This window comes from Schistocerca gregaria, chromosome 3, assembly GCF_023897955.1.
Source record: "Schistocerca gregaria isolate iqSchGreg1 chromosome 3, iqSchGreg1.2, whole genome shotgun sequence".
NCBI lineage: Eukaryota > Metazoa > Arthropoda > Insecta > Orthoptera > Acrididae > Schistocerca > Schistocerca gregaria.
Window position 1 is genome coordinate 473,608,735 of NC_064922.1, and position 22,836 is coordinate 473,631,570.

At 40.2% G+C, this 22,836-nt stretch overlaps 1 protein-coding gene across 2 annotated transcripts in view; it reads left to right on the forward strand.

Annotated features, from left to right (window-relative positions):
* Positions 1 to 22,836, forward strand: part of LOC126354496 (ubiquitin carboxyl-terminal hydrolase 10-like) — a 116,115-nt gene that overhangs the window by 60,098 nt on the left and 33,181 nt on the right. For both annotated transcript variants that reach the window (XM_050004224.1, XM_050004225.1), the window contains one exon: positions 3,022 to 3,250. In XM_050004224.1, coding sequence (XP_049860181.1) covers positions 3,022 to 3,250 — 229 coding nt within the window. The remainder of the gene's footprint in view (positions 1 to 3,021; positions 3,251 to 22,836) is intronic.

A 22,836-nucleotide genomic window follows, 5' to 3' on the forward strand; every position in this document is an offset into this window, starting at 1 on the left:
AATGTACACCCTGCTGTTTCAAGTGTTTCTGAACTAAAATTCTCATATTTTGCAGTTACGTATTTATGTCTGTGTATTACAAAAAAAATTATTTTTATTGTTATCAGAAAAACATTTGACAGAACACACTGTTTTTGGTAAGATTTATTATAAAAAAACATCAAGAAATATGACACAAACAAGTGTTACCTCTATGCTAACACAGAGTTTGAAGACAGTTTCACTACTGTGAGGGAAGGTATTTTTAGTGATAAAAGATTGTTAGCAAGCAGGAAGACAAATACTCAATGTACAATGACGGAAACATTGAAACACAGTCGGTTGCATCTTCAGAATAACCTGACAAATCTTTCGGTGAAAGACACATGTAATCTGTTCACACTCCTAAGATGTTGTTAAGAGCAGAAAGTGAAGCATTTCGGAGAATAGTGGACTGTAGGCTCATGACAAATGTTTTTAATTACTTTTTGCCTAATTCAAAAAGTTTCCACGCTAAAGATCATACCCTTTCTCCTCCTCCTCCTCCTCCATCTCCTCCCCACCCCCCACGCCCTATTCTTCCCACTTTCTCCCTGTCATTCTCCACGTCCTCACCCACCACCTCTCCCTCCTACAGTCTATCTGTCCCCCTTTCCCCCGTGTCGTCGTCCTCCCCCCTTTCCCCCCGTGCCGTCGTCCTCCCCCCTTTCCCCCCGTGCCGTCGTCCTCCCCCCTTTCCCCCCGTGCCGTCGTCCTCCCCCCTTTCCCCCCGTGCCGTCGTCCTCCCCCGTTTCCCCCCGTGCCGTCGTCCTCCCCCCTTTCCCCCCGTGCCGTCGTCCTCCCCCCTTTCCCCCCGTGCCGTCGTCCTCCCCCCTTTCCCCCCGTGCCGTCGTCCTCCCCCCTTTCCCCCCCGTGCCGTCGTCCTCCCCCCTTTCCCCCCCGTGCCGTCGTCCTCCCCCCTTTCCCCCCCGTGCCGTCGTCCTCCCCCCTTTCCCCCCCGTGCCGTCGTCCTCCCCCCTTTCCCCCCCGTGCCGTCGTCCTCCCCCCTTTCCCCCCCGTGCCGTCGTCCTCCCCCCTTTCCCCCCCGTGCCGTCGTCCTCCCCCCTTTCCCCCCCGTGCCGTCGTCCTCCCCCCTTTCCCCCCCGTGCCGTCGTCCTCCCCCCTTTCCCCCCCCGTGCCGTCGTCCTCCCCCCTTTCCCCCCCCGTGCCGTCGTCCTCCCCCCTTTCCCCCCCCCGTGCCGTCGTCCTCCCCCCTTTCCCCCCCCGTGCCGTCGTCCTCCCCCCTTCCCCCCCCCGTGCCGTCGTCCTCCCCCCTTTCCCCCCCCGTGCCGTCGTCCTCCCCCCTTTCCCCCCCCGTGCCGTCGTCCTCCCCCCTTTCCCCCCCCCGTGCCGTCGTCCTCCCCCCTTTCCCCCCCGTGCCGTCGTCCTCCCCCCTTTTCCCCCCGTGCCGTCGTCCTCCCCCCTTTCCCCCCCGTGCCGTCGTCCTCCCCCCTTTCCCCCCCGTGCCGTCGTCCTCCCCCCTTTCCCCCCCGTGCCGTCGTCCTCCCCCCTTTCCCCCCCGTGCCGTCGTCCTCCCCCCTTTCCCCCCCCGTGCCGTCGTCCTCCCCCCTTTCCCCCCCCCGTGCCGTCGTCCTCCCCCCTTTCCCCCCCCGTGCCGTCGTCCTCCCCCCTTTCCCATCTCCCCTTCTCCCCCATCCCGCCTCCTACATCCCTACCCAACCCTCCTTCCACCCTTACCTCCCTACCCAACCGTCTCCCACCCTATTTCTTCCCTGCCAGCCGCCTTTCTTCCCCTCTCTCAACCCATAACCCACCCCATTTTTTCCTGCCTATCTTGTGCCCATCCCCATTCTTCCTGTCCATCTCTTCTTGGTCTTTTTCCTTACCCATCTTCTTCCCCTCTTTGACTTATCCACCTTTCCCCATACCCTTCAGGTAACTGTTTTTCACCCCCTGATAAAAGCAGATGGTTAGGGCAGACTGGCACTATTTTTACTCAGTAGGCCTGTCATGCAAGTTACTTGTATGTTGGGCTAGAAGAAACGGTGTTTTTGCCCATTATCTCCCCTTATTTGCAAGTAATTCATTGCCCCATAGTGCTGATACTCGTTTTTTAAGCTGTGTGTGTGTGTGTGTGTGTGTGTGTGTGTGTGTGTGTGTGTGTGTGTCAAACTTGTTTGAAAACAATCCATTGCTTGGGAGGTGATGCTGGGTTCAAATCACATTCCTGTATGTTGTTTTGACAGGGACGAACATTTGAAGCAGAAAATGTGTAGTAAATACACATTTTAAAAGGTGATCTTCGGTACTGTCAAGCACATGTTCTACTGAACAAGTGCTCGTAACTCATAAGATATGCGTTTTGGAGCTCAATTTTGCTATTAAATTTGTTTTTATTAATAATGTCTTGATGAAACATTCACATGTTAGTGGCATCGCCCAAATTTTCAGTGTCCAGTGATATGGCGTTTTTTGTTATAATAATATAATTCAGCACAATAAATCACAATCAAAAGCTACTTTCGTTAATGATTTTTGTCATTGATCTGTCTTATCATTTCATAATTAAAATTGTTACAATTGCAAAGCAGTTCTAGTTATTTATTTGGTTATCTTTGCTGTCATACAAGCATAGGATTAAACATATACCTTCACAAAAAGTACCAGGTTGAAAAAGGCACAGTGACTCCACAATTGTAATAATTGATCTTGTATGATGACAGAACAGTGTTATCCAGTAGTGATGTATAGTGCTTTATGTGTATTTCATCTATCCATCCTGCATATAATTTGGTTCTTGATAGCACTGTTGTGTAAACACTCGCAGCTCTTTAAAACTGTAGCAGCAAATAGCTATAATTCTAAATGAAAAATATCTCTCTCTCTCTCTCTCTCTCTCTCTCTCTCTCTCTCTCTCTCTCTCTCTCTCTCTCTGTGCGTGCATGGGAATGAGGGCACAAAACATCTGCAGATGTATTATGTTCTTGTGCAGATACAAAAGTAGCTTATTTCAGATTGAATATGTTTTTCCTACCCCTACAGAAAGCGCAATCTGTGAAGGATGCACTGGAATTACTTGTTGGAAAGGATCAATTGGAAGGAGTTACATGTTCAAAAACAAATCAGCAGATTGAAGCCTGGCAACAAGTGACATTAGAACAGTTGCCGTATGTTCTTGTGCTCCACCTCAAATGGTTTGATTACAAATTGGATGGCTGTTCAAAAATTGTGAAGACTGTGGAGTTTCCTATTGATCTCAAAGTTGATGGAAGTAAGTGAATTCGTGCAGATTTTTGTACTTATTAGTTTGTCATAGTACTCCATTTTTTACAGTTCATTATAAAGATTCAAACAATGGATAGCAGAGTAGGAAGAGATAGATTGCTATAAGTTGCACACAGTCACATGCAGCTTATGGGCACAACCTGTATCAGCAAATGAGAAATAGAAAACACACACCATTCATACACACAAGCAGGCACATCTCATGCACATGTGAACTCCAACTCCAGCAGCTCTAGCTCAGGCCAGAATGTAGCTATCATGTGGGATTGCAGCAGCACTCGGGGGGGGGGGGGGGGGGGGGGGGGAGGAAGCAGGAAAATGAAGGGATAGTAGTGTTTGGGTGGGTGGACACAGGAACACTGTCTGCAGTTCAGAAAAGCTGGGGGTTGAGATGAGAATCAAGACGGCAAAAGTAGTGAAGCAGCCCTTGAAAACAAGCATGCTGCTTGTTATGCCACAGGGTGGTCTCCTCTCCATTCTCATCTCCCTTCCTCTTTGTTTGCTGCCCTTTGTCAATGCACCCACCTGTCTTTCCCCACTCCTCTTATTTGCGCCCCTTTTTATCCCCATCACCCTGTCCCCAACCTCCTGATGCCGCACCTGTTGTCATTGTAGACCCTGTACTCTCAGGCAGATTGTGTTCCTCTGCCCCCCTCACCCTCCCCCTCCCCTCCCCACTTGTACACTGCTATAGCTTCCCTACCCCTCTCCAGATGATTGCTGCTGCCATCTCATGATAGTTGCATTCTGGCCTCATCTGCCAGAGTTAGTGGCCATGTGTAGTGAGGTGTGCTTGCTTACGTGTATGAATGGTGTGTTTCTCTGTTTCTCCTTTGCTGAAGAAGGCTGTGGCTGAAAGCTATGTATAAGTGTCTTTTAATAGTGCCTGCCTGCTACTTTGCGGTAAGTAGCAGGCTATCTCTTTCTGCATTGTCATTATAAAGAATCACATTGTAAGTGCTTTTCATCTTAAGTATTTCGCAATAGTTTCATATATTTTGTGATTCTTTATATTTCTGAGAAAATTGTGTTCTCAACATTTCATGTGATGTTGGATTGATGGTGATAAAAAATGTGCAGTTCTCAAGCTACATAACAATATTTTGTCAAGATCAGATATGTGGACAAATGTGAGATTTGATTCATTCTGGAGAGACTGTTGAGTCAAGATTTTTGGGATATTATCACCATTAATGTAAAAAATGTGATAGCTCGTCATTTAAGAACACCTGAAAAATGTTTTTTGAGTTAGAACATGTGTGGAAATGGTTCATTAGTGTTTTAATAATTAGTTTGTCACAGAGCTGTATCAGAAATAGTGTTTGGATGCCAGAGGATCTAGTGAAGAGAGAGTGCGGAGCATTTAGGCAGTTAATGTTACTGTTAAACTTTAATCAATAGAGGGTAAACAAACTAGCAGAATCTTATATTAGAATGTTAGCCATTAGGTATTGTATTGAAGACTGATTTCCATTTTGTACTTCATGATATTGATTATTTCTTGTTTTGTTTTTCCAACTTGCTGCAAATCACCTTTAGTTATCATATTACTGAACTTTGGCAGTATTCATTGACCCAAGAAATGTGGTATGGTGCAGTAAAGACTGATTACTATCTACCTTTCCTTGTATCATTGTCAGTATTAGCATTCCTCTTGTAAATGGGTTTGTTTTGGCAGTGAATTCATGATAGTTTGAAAACTGCTTGTTCTACATATGGGTATTCAAAAATTGTTTCATACTATTTAAGATTTTTGTGCTGCTCGATGATTGTTTTTCCACTTGGTGTTTAAGTATGTTGAGCATTGTAGATTGTCATAAGCTCGTCATTGTTCATTCACAGCAGCTGCCACACTCTTGTGGGTGGACAGATACAACAAATGTCATTTTATTTTGTATGTTCCAGTATTTCAATCAGATTTATAAATTGGAATATTTTGGGAGGGAGAAAAGATAAAAAAGTACAGCACAGTTTTTACTTGATATACTACTGTATTTTTAATTATATAATACCTCATTAAACTACATTAACTCTAATATTCATATGGCAGAAAGAAGAAACAGTTAAAGATATTTTTGTTCTTGTAGGCATTCACTAGTTATTAGTAATGAATATGGTTAAATTGAGGATGTCCTTCAGATTGGATTTAGAATTGCACTTGCCTTGTGTATAAGATTTCCATATGGAGCACAGAAGCTACAGGCATAAGAAAAATTTATTGCAATAATTTTAAGTCTTTTAGGAGTACAAGAGAGAAATAGAATCACATCAACATGATACTTGTTTTAGCTGCTAATTTTATAGTTTTTTCATTCATTGTTTCTAAAACTTTGTGGATGCTACCTATAAACTAATTACACATTTTAATGGTTGTCATTGCAACCACTCTTAATAAAAACCAGCACCGTTTGTGCGCTTGACATCTTAATTAAAAAAAAGAATGGATTACTAGTCCAGTGATCGATGAAAGAATAACAAGTGGATGTATTTTTAGCTCTTTATTTCAGCAGACCTTCAGTTAAAAAAAGGAATGTGCCTGTTGTGATAACACTACTCTTTCTTGAAATTCATCAACTGACTTCTCTGGGAGAATTATGTTTTTGTCCCATTACACCAGCAAAATTTTATTTCATTAAAAGTTCCCTCATTTATAGGACAATTTGCGTTGCATACCACCTGACAGGTACTTATTTCTTGTCTTGTGTTGGCATAATAACCACAATGTTCTTAGTAAGAATGAACACCCAGAGTTTGCATGTTTGGATCCATAACATGTAATATCCTGTCACAAAGCCAGTTACACAATATAATAGCTGTGACCTTGATCCCTGCTTATGTGTGAGAGATGACTTGGGATTGATTCCCACCAGACCAATGTATTAATAGCTTGTATTATCGTCAGTCTTATCAAACAACTCACACTATCACACTTCTGTTCTTTTATATTTTATGTTCCCTTTGTATACCTTGAATGTAGAATGTGATTCTTTATTTTTTGGCTGCTCCACCCCCCCCCCCCCTCCCCCCCTCAAGGCTTCTGTTGGTAGGACACATTCTAAGTCACCAAGGGATCACAAAGTTAGTGCTGGAGGGAAATGTGTGGGGTAAAAATATTAGAGGGACACCAAGAGATCAATACACTAAGCAGATTCAGAAGGATGTAGGTTGCAGTAGTTACTCAGAAATGTATAGGCTTGCACAGGATAGAGTGGCATGGGAGAGCTGCATCAAAGCAGTCTTTATACAGATCATCAAGACGACGGCAACAACAACAACAACAACAACAACTACTACTACTACTACTACTACTACTACTACTACTACTACTACTACTACTACTTTCCCTGTAACTGCTATGTAAAGAATCTATTCATTTGCTCTTATGCAGTAAGGCGCATAATAAAATACGTATTCTGTCCATCTCTACCAAGCTGTTTTCGTGTAACTTTTTCCAGTTTTTTGGTCCAGGATATCAACTCCAAATTTTGTTTTATCGTATTTACACTGATATCATGCACCGTTAAATGTAATGCAGATCCCAATTTTTAAAACTCAAAATGATAGAAAGAGAGTTTGTTGGCACATCACTTTTTGGCTACATTTATTTTACACAACAATGGCTGTTTACATGAACCATCAAAACACCAACAATTTGTAAGAGCCACAGTCATTATTATAAAAGAACACCTAACTTGATTTCTTACATGACATGCAAACGTACCCTAAATTACAGGTGTTAAGCCTCTGTGATGCCATAATTGCAGTTGGGGGACAAAAGTCTCTACAGAAGATGGAAGATGGATTATTTGGTTGAAAGTTGCTAAGAAGTGAATTGTTCTGTTATTTTTTAATAGTTTTTATGGCGCAGTTACTAACACCATCATTACTGGTATCCCCAGAGAAGCAGATTCATTTCCTCTTTACCCATCATCCTTGGGTGTTGTTCAGGAGCACATCATCTTCAGTGCTATCCAGAGTATTTGAAATGCAGCATTTCTTGAATGATTTTCCGATCATGGGTGCTTCAATGTTTTCCCGGCAACCGAAACCCAGTGTGCAATAATGTGGAGTGGATCATGCTTAATTTTTCATGTGAGTCAATGATTTGGTTCACAAAACCATTTTTCTTACTGTTCCTGAACATCACATTCGAAATCTTTGTTTATGTAGTAATATCCAGGGGTTGTAACATGGAAGTTGTTCTTCCAGAAATAATAAGGTTCCAGGCAAAGCGTTGGATCCTCTTTTTTATGTTGTCAGAGAGAGGACCACAAAATACATAAAGCATTGAAAGTATTCGTGGTAAAAATCCCCCAAGAAGGAATTTCTATACGCTTGGAGCCTGTCAAGTATTAAAGTTTGTCATCCATTCTTACTGTTGATTTCAATAAGGAACAGATTTTCATTTATAGGAGTTTTGGGGGGTTTGTTATCCTCTTAAGATTAAGATATGGGGAAGTTTGCGCCCATCTGCCGTAGTTGCCAGTATTACAGTATGTGCTTTTGTTATGGTAACTTCTTTCGTCACTTTTCATAATTAGGTAATTATGTGGCATATCATTGGTATTGTCTATTTGTCTCATCAGTAAATTCTTTTCTCTTTGAAGTGTGATGACCAATCACTGATATTCTTGAAGTTTTTTCTCAAAATCCTCTGTAAGCTCTTGGAATACTATTTTACGGTATCATTGGGATGACACCGTGCATTTCATAAAGTGACAACCCATCATGGCTAGTCTTGCAATCGTGTATTAAGAATTGCAGCCACCTCGTATGCTTTCTTTGTTATGGTATCACCAGGTCTCATGACAGATGAATTCCAATACTTCGTCAGGATGTCTCCCTTTGTGATGGCTACTGTACCTTGCCAGTAGCAGTAGTTGAAAATAATGCCAATTTCTGTTTCTTGCACAAGGGAACATTACTCTCAGCTAAGGTGAACTCTCATCCCACCCTCCTGTTGCCATATTTTTCAGCATAAAGAATTACTTTGCACTTGAAAGTAGCATCGTTTGATGATGATTTCTGCTTGCCTTCCATTTCGTGACTACCTAATGCAAACACATTACCCATACCTAATACAAACACACTATTTGGTAATAGGCAAGAATAATGTAACAAAGTTAAGAATTACCGTTCATTGTGACATGGGGAACACTACCTAAATTTCAATGATGTCGCTGGCGAACGACGCAGTCAAGTTTGTACTCAAATGTAATATGCCGTGGAATTTATGCACACTCCATTCTGAACACTCCCTGTGATAAAAAAAGTGCATTAGACTCAGGTAAACCCTCTGTTATAGAATTCTACAGTATGTAGACATCTCAAGTAGTTCACAGTTTCTACTTTTGAACAAAGTATACTGAGAAAGAGTATTTTTCTTTATTAACAATTTGCCTCCATGCTGTATCACAGCAGTTATATATGGTCCAGTCACATTAAAATGACCACTACTGATGTTCGACATCGGTGTGCAATAACCACTCATAAACAGTAGGTGGCAACACTGGCAGTGGAGAGTGTATAAAGCTTGTCAGGTGATGCGGAAAACAATGCAGTCGTCATTGCAATGCAGAAACGGAGAGATTTATCTGATGCTCAAGAGTGCATGATCAATGAATTTCGGGCCAAAGGTGGAAACATCTCTGAAATGGCTAAGTTTGTGAACTGTTTGCATGCTGCCGTGGTGAAAGTACAAGATCTGTTCAAAAATTTGGAAATTTGTCTACAAAATTTTTCTATGGGTACCTTTCACTTATTGTGCATGGTCTTCTTCAAAATAATCTCTAAAATTGAGACACGACACTACTCCCAACACCGTTTCCACTTCTGGAAGCAGTCGTCGTACGCCTCTTGCTGGATTGCTTGAAGTGCTACCTGCGAAATTCACCCCCCCCCCCCCCCCTCACGTGTTGTTACGAATCGTCTTCTGTTTGACATGGTTTTCAATTTCGGAAATAAAAAAAATAAAAATATAAAACCAGTCTACAGAGGCCAGATCTGGAGAGTGCAGAGGATAAGGCAGCACAGTGATTTCGTTTTTTGTGCAATAGTTACTCACCAACAGGGATGAATGTGCGAGTGAATTATTGTGATGCAAGAGCCATGGTCTCGCCAGATTTCAGATCGTTTCCTTCTCACATTTTCTCATAGGTGCTGAAACACGTCTCAATAGTACCATCAATTAACAGTTTGTGCCTCTGGCTCGAACGCATAATGAACTAATTCTCAAAGTCAAGGAACACTGTCAGCAAGGCTTTGACATTTGACCTGATCTGATGAGCTTTACCTGAACCATTGTGAAGACTGTATCTTGGTTTCAACATCATTACCATAGAGCCATGTGTCATCATCACCAGTTATGATTCTCTTAAGGAACTTCCCGTTCTCATTTGTGCAGTCCAAATGCTCTTCACAGATTTTGAGGCGAAGGTCTTTCTAGTGTTGACTCGTGAGCTGTGAGATGAACTTGGCGGCAGCACGCTGCATTCCAAGGTGCTGCACCAGGAGTTGGAGTTGATCCAACTGAAATGTTACATTCTTTTGGAGTCTTCGACAGACACCCACAATTTCGTTGACGGTAGAACTCCTGAATGAGGGTTATCGTTAACTTCCTTCGAGCCATTTTTAAACCCTGTGAACTACTCAAAACACTGAGTATCGTAGGCTTCCTGCATCATTTGGTGTGTGTGTGTGTGTGTGTGTGTGTGTGTGTGTGTGTGTGTGTGTGTTTGTGTGTGTGTGAGAGAGAGAGAGAGAGAGAGAACTACTTCTTCTTCTTCTTCTTCTTCTTCTTCTTCTTTTTTTTTTTTTTTTTTTTTTTTTTTTAAAGTGTCTCCCATAATTTAATGCAGATGTGTTGCTCCTATAGCTGTGCCATCTCGAAAATTTGCACACTGTGCGACACAACATTCTACTCAATACAGCATTGAAGAATGTGCAGAGATGCCAACCACATTTCACTCCAACATACCATTGGCTCAAACTTACGAATGCTCTGGAATTTTTTGAACCTTGTATATCGTGCATGGCAAAATGGCACTATCCAAAACCGGTGTCAAGGCAACTGTGGTGCACTATAAACCATAGATGATGGGATGAACTGTGACTGCGGAGAAATGTATGGGTGAATAGACATGCAACTGTTGAGCATGACAGCTCAAATGAAACAATAGCCTATTAAGTGTCTTCTCAACAACTGTTCAGTGAGTGTTGCTGCATAGGGGTCTCCGCAGCAGGCACCTGGTTTGTGTATACATGCTGACTACTGTTAATTGGCAATGAAGGCTGCAATTTGTATTCAATTACTCCAGATGAATGTCCAATGAGTAGACAGGTGGCCTTTTCAGATGAATCAAGATTTGTGCTCCTTTCGACAGTGGCCATAGACGTGTATGGCGTGAAACGTCTGAAAAGCAAACACCCTGCAGCAATTGTGTGAAAGTCCATTCCAGAGGAGAGAGCATTACGGACTAGGGAATGTTTTTGTGGCATTCCTGGGTGGTCTTATGATTATGGAAGGCACTGTGGATCAATAAAAGTATTAACTGACCCCCCCCCCCCCCCCCCCTTTGGTACAGTGGCATCTACTAGCAGGTCAGTGCAACTTGTCACACAGCTCGGCGGACATGCATGATTTGAAGACCATAAAGATGAGTTTACCATAGTTCCATGGTCATCAAACTCACTAAATTAATACCCAACCAAGAACCTGCGGGGCCACCTCAGTTGGGCTGTAGGTGCCATTTATAGTCAGTTTTGGCCGTGGCACTGGAGTCAGCATGGTTCCACATCCCTATCAGTATCTTCCAGAACCTAAATGACTTCTTCCTGCATGTCTCGTAGTGGTACACACTGCAAAAGGTGGTTATTCAGACTTTTGAAAGGTGGTCACATTAATGTGAGTGAACAGTGTATAATATAGTGCTGCTTATGACATTATTAACTGATTTTGGTCTATGTTAATAGTTCATTGTACACACTACACTTCTGTCACTGCTCTTAAGTGTTTTGCCATGTTCGAAGATGTGACAAAAATTACCTGTCGTTAAATTTCATCCACTGTAGTATGTGGTAAGCTTAAAGATAACTTACTCCTAAAGGGCTCACCAGGTACAGATATGCGCTGAACAGACATTTGATATTTAAATATACAGCTAACCAAAATTTGATGTAAATTTGTTTGGTCCACCCGGGGTAGCTGTATGCTCTGAGGTGCCTTGTCACTGTCTGCACAGCTCCCTCCATCAGAGGTTTGAGTCCTCCCTCGACAGTGTGTGTGTGTGTGTGTGTGTGTGTGTGTGTGTGTGAGAGAGAGGGAGAGAGAGAGAGAGAGAGACCACTTTCCAAGTAGCCTATAGCTTTCTGACCACGCAGTTTTGTGTTTTTAGCATTGTGTCATCTATGATGATCTACCAAGAGCTAGCAGCACTGTGACTTTTTTGTTTCTCATTGCAAGTGGCATTGATCATGCTCTGTGGTATAAAGTGTTGTACAAATTTCGAATGGCCCACAAAAATTATTAAGGTGGTTGTACCCAGCTCATCCTCCCTTTCTTCCTCTGTTGTGTTGAAATTCATCCTTTCCTTAATGAAAACCTGGTTTTGATGAATTAAATATTCATGCTACTGTAAGATTCATTGGTGCACTCTTCCGATGTGCACTCCAACCACTTCCATTCAATTCAGCCCTTTCTGAAATATATCATCATTGCAAATTTCTATTTGCCTTTCAATTTCACTACCTTTGGGCTGACTTCAGATGTTTTAAATATTCGATTACTTCCTTGCCCACATCCGAGCCATTTTCAGCATCTGCATCATAACATTAGGCATAAAGAAACAACAATCAGGTCAGAAGCTTCAGAGTGCATTGTAGCATCACATCACGTCACATTACAGTCACAAGCAAAGACAGTGAAAAATTTGTGGTACTTTCAGATGACATAGAGGTGTAAAGAAATATTAACACCTTAAGCCATGAGCCCGAGTGCATACTCTCACAGTTTTAACCATATGCACTAATGGTATCTTCACCGCATACTCGTCAGTTGCAGCCTCGCAATATTCTGCCCTCTTTAATGTAAGTTTCCAGAGCCGTTTTGGCAATATTTGTTTTGTGGGCATTAGACCATGTTCCAAAGCATATTTCTAAGCCTAATGTTTTGTCTTACAATGTTGCTGATATCATCAGTCTATAACTATTGAGCGAAGTGGCAGATTAGTTAGCATATGGGACTCTCATTGGGACTACAATGGTTCAGTCCTGTGTCTGGCCATCCTGGTTTAGGTTTTCCATGATTTCCCTAAATCACTTCAGGCAAATCCCAGGATGGTTCCTTCAAAATCGCACAGCCAGTTTCCTACCCCATCCTTCCGTAATCTGATGAAACCAATGACCTCACTGTTTGGTCTCCTCCACGAAGTCAACCCAACCCAGTCTATAATAACTCTGAAAGCAGTTACAATCCCAAACAAGCATAGTGAGTCAAAATGTGTTGCATGTCTGGCCAACGATGGGTTAGTGATGCCAGAGGATATAACAACTCAGAAAGATCACAAAGAAACTCTGCAAGTCGAACTGTTAATGCATACACAGACAAAGAAATATATCTTGGTCCACAACCTTAATGCCCATAAAACAAATATCACCAAAAATGTTATTGGTTGTCTGGAACAAATGCCAAAAAAAGTGAAGAATAATATACAGACAGTGAGGATGACTTACAGTGTCACACCAATGAAATATGCAATATAATGATTCTGAAATTGGGAAGAAGTGGAACAGTTCTTGTGCCCTTAAAAATTCCATTTGTTAGTAAGTATGAATGTGTGAAACTGGTAAATATTGCAGCTGAAGTATTAAAACTGTATTTCAGTGAAAAGTCATCCATGAAATAACCATTACTCTGCAGCTTTTGCTAGAGAAAAACAATGTTTAGAAACACTTCCTAGGCTTTGTGACATATTTACCAGAGTATTACAGCCCTCATTTTTAAGAGGCTCCTTCAGAAAATTTTATCAATGCGACTAACAAAAATTACAAACTTGTTTTATTGATTTATAGTATGTGCCTAGAAAAATTAACATTATACCTGTTCTTATCTTAGCCTTTTATTGGTTAATCAGACAAAAGAAAATCCAATATGGAGTGTAATAATATTATGAAAAGGAAAGCTTCTACTCACCATATAGTGGAGATGCTGAGTTGCAGATAGCCACAATAAAAAGACTGTGACAATATAAGCTTTTTGCCATCAAGGCCTTTGTCGAGAGCAGCTGACACGCGCGTGCACGCACACATGCCCATCTGTGACTTAGTATCTCCGCCTTTTATTGATTGTCAAATAATGACAAATATTGAGTACTAGTCATCGGCCTTGACCTGTGATGTAGCGAGCGTACATCAAAGATCGTAAACAACATAACTAAAACGTCATAGCAGTGTTGTTTTTTTTTTTTCCCCCTCCAAATGTAATACACAGAGAGTTTTTATTAAGAAACTTTGCTACATTTCAAAGCAAATACTTCACATTACAAATGTTATAATAAATAAATGAAGTTGCGCTCTAGGATTCCTACTTGACTATACCCTTGAATATCTTGGAATATTTGGCATAAACATTGAAGTATTTGTGGCAGGTATGACTATAAATATGATTGCTGTTTATTTCACTCACTGCAGTTTTAATTATAAAGAAACGGAATTCAAACTAGACACAACTAGTGTCAAGTATTGCTGTGTAAATGGTTTGCACCTTACTTCCATTTTTGCTTCCCATCTAAACCAGCGTAGGTGTTAACACTATTTTTAATAATAGTAATAATAATAATAATAATAATAATAATAATAATAATAATAATAATGAGACTCATTAAGTCCTTTCTGGTTCTGCCTTGCCCTGAACCCATAAATAATACAAATAATGGATACAATATTACTGGAACATACCAACTAAAAATCACACATTTGCTATACATCGATGACCTAAAACTACTGGCAGCAACAAATCAACAACTCAACCAATTACTAAAGATAACAGAAGTATTCAGCAATGATATAAATATGGCTTTTGGAACAGACAAATGTAAGAAAAATAGCAAAGTTAAGAGAAAACACACTAAACAAGATGTTTAAATATTGGATAACCACAGCGACTGCATAGAAGCATTGGAAAAACAGATGCCTATAAATATCTAGGATACAGACAAAAAATGGGAATAGATAATACAAACATTAAAGAAGAAATAAAAGAAAAATATAGACAAAGACTAATAAAAACTCTGAAAACAGAATTGACAGCAAGAAACAAGACAAAATCTATAAATACTTATGCTATACCAATATTGACCTACTCATTCGGAGTAGTGAAATGGAGTAACACAAACCTAGAAACACTCGATACACTTACATGATCACAATGCCACAAATATAGAATACATCACATACATTCAGCAACAGAAAGATTCACATTAAGCAGAAAGGAAGGAGGAAGGGGATTTATCGACATAAAAAATCTACATTATGGGCAGGTAGACAACTGAAGAAAATTCTTTCTAGAACGAGCAGAAACTGTCAAAATACACAAAGCAATCACTCATATAAATACGCGGCTACACCACTGCAATTTCACAACCACTTCTACAACCCTTTAGATCACATAACATCAACAGATATGAAGAAAGTAAATTGGAAAAAGAAAACACTACATGGCAAGCACCCGTATCATCTAACACAGGCACACTTCTATCAAGACACATCCAACACATGGCTAAGAAAAGGCAATATATACAGTGAGATGGAAGTATTCATGATTACAATACTGGATCAAACAATAAACACCAGATATTACAGCAAGCATATTATTAAAGATCCCAACACAACAACAGATAAATGCAGACCTACAAACAACAAATAGAAACAGAAGATCACATTACAAGCAGATGTACAATACTAGCAAATACAGAATACCCCAGAAGACATGACAGTGTAGCAAAAATAATACATCAACAGCTTGCCTTACAACATAAACTCATAAAACAACACGTTCTCACATACAAGTACGCACCACAAAATGTGGTGAATACAAATCATACTGGAACAGAACCATTATAACAGATAAAATAACACCACATAACAAACCTGACATCATACTCACCAATAAAAAGAAGAAATTAACACAACTAATCGAAATATCAATACTCAATACAACAAATATACAAAAGAAAAAATTGAAAAATACATCTAACTGGCTGAGGAAGTCAAGGACATGTGGCATCAGGATAAAGTTGACATTATACCAATTATACTATCAACTACAGGAGTCATACCACACAATATCCACCAGTACATCAACGCAATACAGCTACATCCAAACGTACATATACAACTACAGAAATCTGTAATTATTGATACATGTTCCATTACCCAAAAGTTCCTAAATGCAATGTAACATATACCATACAGTTAAAAGGAAGTCACACTTGATCGAGGTCCGCTTCACTTTCCATTTTTGACCAGACATAACGTCTGAGAAATGAAAGAATAATAATAATAATAATAATAATAATAATAATAATAATCACTACCAGTCGTCTACACCAAATCCCGACGCTAAACCATCAACAAAATAGTAGAAATTATCAAGACACTGGAAAACAAGAGTCCCAGGAGAAGTTGGAATTATTTCAGAACTATGGAAACTAAATGATGAAAGATTAACAGGAAAAATCCACAAAATCATATTAAACATTTGGGAAACAAAACAGATCCCTTCTGAATGGAAATGCGCACTCATCCATCTACTCCACAAAAAAAGGGACATAACTGAACCAAATAATTACAGGGGTATCTCACTCGTGCCGGTCACACACAAAATCCTGACAAAAGTTCTCATGAATAGATTAGAACAAGAAGCTGACCCACAAATAGGAGAATACCAGGCTGGTTTTCCCAAGGGACGATCATGCATAGAGCAGATCTGGAATCTGAGAATGATTCTCCAGATGAGAAACACCCGAAACACAGTGGTCACTTTTGTAGATTTTAAAAATGCCTATGACTCAATAGACAGAGTAGCGCTCCGCAATATGCTGGAAGAATTCAGCATTGACAGAAAGATGAGCAATCATTCGGCAAACATTAACTGACACAGTCTCCAAGGTTAAATTTAATGGGGATATCTCTGAATCATTTGAAATTCAAACTGGAGTGTGACTGGGTGACAGACTATCACCATTACTCTTTAATATCATTCTTGAAAAAATTATCAGGACATGGAAAAAAGAAGTCAAAGGAATCCAAATTGGCATTACAAAAGATAATAGATTCAATGTGAAGTGTTTAGCTTTTGCAGATGACCTTGCAATCCTCACAAATAATAGAAAAGAAGCCACTAACACCATAGAGAAGTTACACGAAATTGCACAAAGAACTGGCCTGCAAATCTCGTATGAGAAATTCCAGTACATTGAAAGAGTGCCACAAGACAAATTGTCTATTGTGACAACCCATGGGAAAATCGTATAAGTACCACATTTTAAGTACCTGGGAGAAATCATCCAGCCATCAGGGATCAACCTAAAGGCCAATGAGGAAAGAACAAAGAAAACTACAGAAAGCATATAAACTCATGTGGAACTGTTATAACAAAACGTCCTTATCCATTAGCGCAAAATTGAGGCACTAAACACTGTCGTACTGTCTGAAACAACACAAATAGGTGGGCAAACTAAAATCAAAGAAATAGAGAAACAAGAAAGGGAAATTCTCAGGAAAATTTTTGGCCCGATACAAGAGTAAGGAATCTGGAAGAAGAGACCAACATCAGATTATATAAATACACAGACAAGATTACGGATACAATAAGGAAAAGAAGAATGCAGTTCTACGGACATATCCACAGGATGTATGAAAACAGAATTTCAAAGTGAATTCTTAAAGTCGTCAACTCAGGCAGGGGAAAAACAAAATGGATAAAAGAAGTTGAAGAGGACCTCAGACAATCACACACAACAGTAAACGATGCAGAAAATGGAACTGAATTCAGGAACATTATCGAAAAACATAAATTTGACACCACAACACAGAAGAGACCAGGATGCAAATGGACAGCGGAGCGAAAAAAACAACACAGTGAACACATCAAGAAAATTTGGGCTCAGAAAAAATAAAAACAATGATCATTAAAGAATTCAAGTTCAAATGCTCTCTTTTTAATAATAATAATAATAATAATTGTCACCACAGTTATCGTAATCTATGAAAATAGATTCACCTAACAGTGAGAGGCATGAAAAGAGACAGTGAATTTTTATTTATGAATAACTGTGAAATTTATAATCTTGGTTATCATAAATACTTGCTTGTTTCTTTCGAATATGTTGTGCTGCCTGAGAATGCGTTATGGTGGGATCTGACAACACAGCTGCTTGTTCTGGATACATAGCGGTTTTCATATCAATATTCTCATGAGAATGTAACAGTATTTCTTTATCTCTTGCTTCCAAACACGTCCGCCTGCTGCTCCATCATTGGCTGTGTAGAACCAGCAGCTGACACACATCCCCTTGCATTCCCACAATATCCCACAGCGAGCATTGACAAGATTGGAGCATGAAACACATTAAGTACACCACTGGCCTTTATCTAACCTCTCACTGTCTCCTGCAGAAATCTATACTGTATTTGAGCATTTATCCCATTTTAAAGTCAGTTCATTTCTCAACAGAAATGGATCCATGCAAACTGCAGCTTAATGTGATAGACATTCATAAAAACCAGAGGACGCAGTACACAGTCCCAAGGCTAGCAGCATTATGAAATTTGGTACCCACTCAGCATTCCCCTCCCCTCATGCAACCTCATTCTCTGTCAAGCTGGTATCTCTTTCCCGTCCAAAGCTTCTGAATTCTTTGAAATGAATCTGTGCTTGACAATTGACAAAGCGTCATCTGTAAATATAAGATGGTGCTCTCATTGAACTTTTACACAAACTTTTACACAATCTGAAAACTTTGATCTCAGCAGAAATTGTTTGCTTTACAAAATTAAAACTACCTTTTATTTTTCAAATGACAAATTTAGGGAAAATCTCATCTTATTTGCCAGACTATGCATGAAGACAGATTTTGAGCCACTTTGTAGATGATTTTGTTGATAATGAGGAACTGCATGCATTAGAGATAAACAAAAAATTGTTCAAATTGGGCTCAGTCATTCAGCACATTTAAAAATTAATATTACATCGGAGAAAACGTTTCTTTTGATGCATCTCATCATGTTGTGGAAATAAAGGCTGGCATTAAAAACCTACACATCTATAATAGCAGCAAAGTTTGGAATAAAGTCATGAGAGGTCTGTGAGTCGTGCACAGGATATTTGTGGCAGTTTCTAGTTTATACTGGAAGTGACACAGAGGTAGAAATGGAATTTCTTTCAGCAGATGTCCTGAAAAAAGGCAGTTTATAGTAAACCTTGTTGAGTGTCTTACCAGCTTTGGCCATACGCTCTGGATGGATGATCATTACAAGTGTGTCAATTTGTGTAAGTTTTTTTAAGAAAAGAGGTATTAACATAGCTGTTGCACTTCAGTTGAAGGCACATTTCAACTGAATAGGAAGAACTTTCCTGATGCCTTGAAAAATACAAAACTCGAGAAAGGTTAACTCATAGCATAGTAGTCACAGGGCGTTATGGTGCTGAAATGAAGAGAACAGTGAAAAGACAAAGAAGAAACACTTGTTATTTTCAAGCTGCTAGAACTGCTGTAAATTCAAAGGAAGAGTGTAGTTTCACCTCATTGTGAGTGGTTTTCAAGCACTGCTATACCTGAATGTCCCACAGGAGGGTATTTAGTTGAGAATACTCCACCCACAGAGAAGGAAAACAAGCTGCAAACAAATGTGCAATATGCAGTTAGGGGAACTAAAGGAAACATTGTTCTGGTGGAGAGAGACTGGTGTATGACATTATTTGAAGATCGTTTCAAGGAAGACCACATGGAAACTTAAATAAGTCATAATGTATATTTAATTACAATAAAAATGTATTTTATCAGTTCCTTTATATATCATTCCATTTATATAAATATGTTTTACATTAAAGCAATTTCAGAAAAAATGCTGCATTCCTGTACCAGCAAGCCATGTAAACTACCGCCAGTAGGCTAGGTGTGTGCATCACGCGTGGAAACAACTAGCTTGAAAGCTTGGGGGTACTGCCGTGGTTGTAGGTGAAATACAAGCAAATGACGTAGGTCCAGGCCTGTAATTTATATAATGGTGTGTGTGTGTGTGTGTGTGTGTGTGTGTGTGTGTGTGTGTGTGTGTGTGTTTGCGCACACAGAGCTAGCTTTGTGAAACAAAGCTAATGCCTTTATGTTTCGACAAAATAGTAAAATTATAGTCACTTTTCCTCTCTGTAAGGTTCCAGTGATGACCCTTATGGAGTCAGCGGGAAAACTCATTTGAATATGTTAGTTATTTTTATGGGACACTGGCATTTCAGCTGACTGTAGAACAATTCTGTTGCTGCCAAAGTACATTTTGCGCAAGGACCACAAACACGAAAGAAACTGGGGCTCGTACAGAGAGATATAAATAGTAATTTTCCAGTGGCTCCCATGTGAGTGGAACAGGAAAGGGAATGATTAGTAGCTGTGTACGGTACCCTACGCTTTGCACAATATAGTGCCTAGCAGAGTATGTTTGTAGATATTCATGGTGTTACAAAACGGTACGGCCAAACTTTCAGGAAACATTCCTCACACACGAAGGAAGAATATATGTTATGTGGACATGTGTCCAGGAAGGCTTACTTTCCATGTTACAGCTCATTTTATTACTTCTCTTCAAATCACATTAATCATGGAATGGAAACACACAGCAACAGAACGTACCAGCGTGACTTCAAACACTTTGTTACAGAAAATGTTCAAAATGTCCTCCGTTAGCGAGGATACAGGCATCCACCCTCCATCTCATGGAATCCCTGATGCGCTGATGCAGCCCTGGAGAGTGGCGTATTGTATCACAGCCATCCACAATACGAGCACGAAGAGTCTACATTTGGTATCGGGGTTGCGTAGACAAGAGCTTTCAAATGCCCCCATAAATGAAAGTCAAGAGGGTTGAGGCCAGGAGAGTGTGGAGGCCATGGAATTGGTCCACCTCTACCAATCCATCGGTCACCGAATCTGTTGTTGAGAAGCGAACGAACACTTCGACTGAAGTGTGCAGGAGCTCCATCATGCATGAACCACATGTTGTCGTACTTGTGAAGGCACATTTTCTGGCAGCACATATAGAGTATCCCGTATGAAATCATGATAACGTGCTCCATTGAGCGTAGGTGAAGAACGTTCACAGAAAATCTGTGTTGGTGACGTGATTGCACAATTGCTTGAGGATTCTCGTCAGCCCACACATGTTGATTGTGAAAATTTACAATTTGATCACGTTGGAATGAATCCTCATCTGTAAAGAGAACATTTGCACTGAAATGAGGATTGACATATTGATGGATGAACCATTCGCAGAAGTGTACCCGTGGAGGTCAATCAGCTGCTGATAGTGCCTGCACACGCTGTATATGGTACGCAAACGACTAGTTCTCTCGTAGCACTCTCCATACAGTGACGTGGTCAACGTTACCTTGTACAGCAGCAACTTCTCTGACGCTGACATTAGGGTTATCGTCAACTGCACGAAGAATTGCCTCGTCCATTGCAGGTGCCCTCGTCGTTCTAGGTCTTCCCCAGTTGCGAGTCATAGGCTGGAATGTTCCGTGCTCCCTAAGATTCCGATCAATTGGGAAATCTGTCTTGATACAAACGTACCGTGCCATGCCTATTGCCCCGTGCTAATCCATACGCCAAATGGGTATCTGCCAACTCTGCATTTGTAAACATTTCACTGACTGCAAAACCACGTTCGTGATGAACACTAACTTGTTGATACTACGTACTGATGTGCTTGATGTTAGTACTGTAGAGCAAGGAGACGCATGTCAACACAAGCACCGAAGTCAACATTACCTTCCTTCAATTGGGCAAACTGGTGGTGAATCTAGGAAGTACAGTACATACTGGCGAAACAAAACATGGAAATTAAGCGTTTCCGGACACATGTCCACATAAGATCATTTCTTTATTTGTGTGTAAGGAATGATTCCTGAAAGTTTGGCTATACCTTTTTGTAACACCCTGTAGATGGGATGATTGCCTGTGATGACATTGGAATTGTAGTGATGAGGTGAAGTACATAATAGGTTTCTCAAGTGTAGACATTTTCTTGTGCCCTCGTCATTTATATGTAACATATAGTTATGGAGTTTAACCTTACAGAAAATAGAATGCCGCTTTGCAAATATATGTTTTGTAGTGGGAAGCATTAAGCCTTTCATGTTAACCCAGTATGGAGTCAGCTGGCAAATTCTTTTGAATGTGTCGGTGTTACACCTATGGGAGATTAAAATACATAATTTTGGTTGCTACTTTAGCGGTGCGATGAAATGTAGTGTGTTCCTTAAATTTTGTAAGATTCTTGTGCCCTGGTCATATATATGGAACATACAGTTAAAAATTTTGAAATTACACGGAATAGAATGTCACTTTGTAAACATATATTTTGTAGTTTTAAGCATTAAGCTTTTTATGTTAATCCCATATGGAGTCAGCTGGCAAATTCTTTTGAATATGAATATGTTGGCGTTACACCTGTGGGAGATTAAACTGCATGAGTCGGGTTGCTGTCTTAGCACTGTGATGAAATGCAATGTGTTCCTAAAATTTGGTTAGGTTCTTGTTCCCTGGTCATATAGATGGAACATACAGTTAAAAATTTTAAAATTGTGCGGATTAGAATGTCACTTGGTAATCATGTGTTTTGTAGTTTTAAGCATTAACCTTTTTATGTTAATCCCATATGGAGTCAGCTGGCAAATTCTTTTGAATATGTTGGCGTTACACCTGTGGGAGATTAAACTGCATGAGTCGGGTTGCTGTTTTAGCACTGTGATGAAATGCAATGTGTTCCTAAAATTCGGTTAGGTTCTTGTTCCCTGGTCAAATAGATGGAACATACAGTTACAAATTTTAAAATTGTGCGGTTTAGAATGTCGCTTGGTAATCGTATGTTTTGTAGTTTTAAGCATTAACCTTTTTATGTTAATCCCATATGGAGTCAGCTGGCAAATTCTTTTGAATATGTTGGCGTTACACCTGTGGGAGATTAAACTGCATGAGTCGGGTTGCTGTTTTAGCACTGTGATGAAATGCAATGTGTTCCTAAAATTTGGATAGGTCCTTGTGCCCTGGTCATATAGATGGAACATACAGTTAAAAATTTTAAAATTATGCTGTATAGAATGTCACTTTGTAAACATATGTTTTGTAGTTTTAAGCATTAACCTTTTTATGTTAATCCCATATGGAGTCAGCCGGCAAATTCTTTTGAATATGTTGGCGTTACACCTGTGGGAGATTAAACTGCATGAGTCGGGTTGCTGTTTTAGCACTGTGATGAAATGCAATGTGTTCCTAAAATTTGGATAGGTCCTTGTGCCCTGGT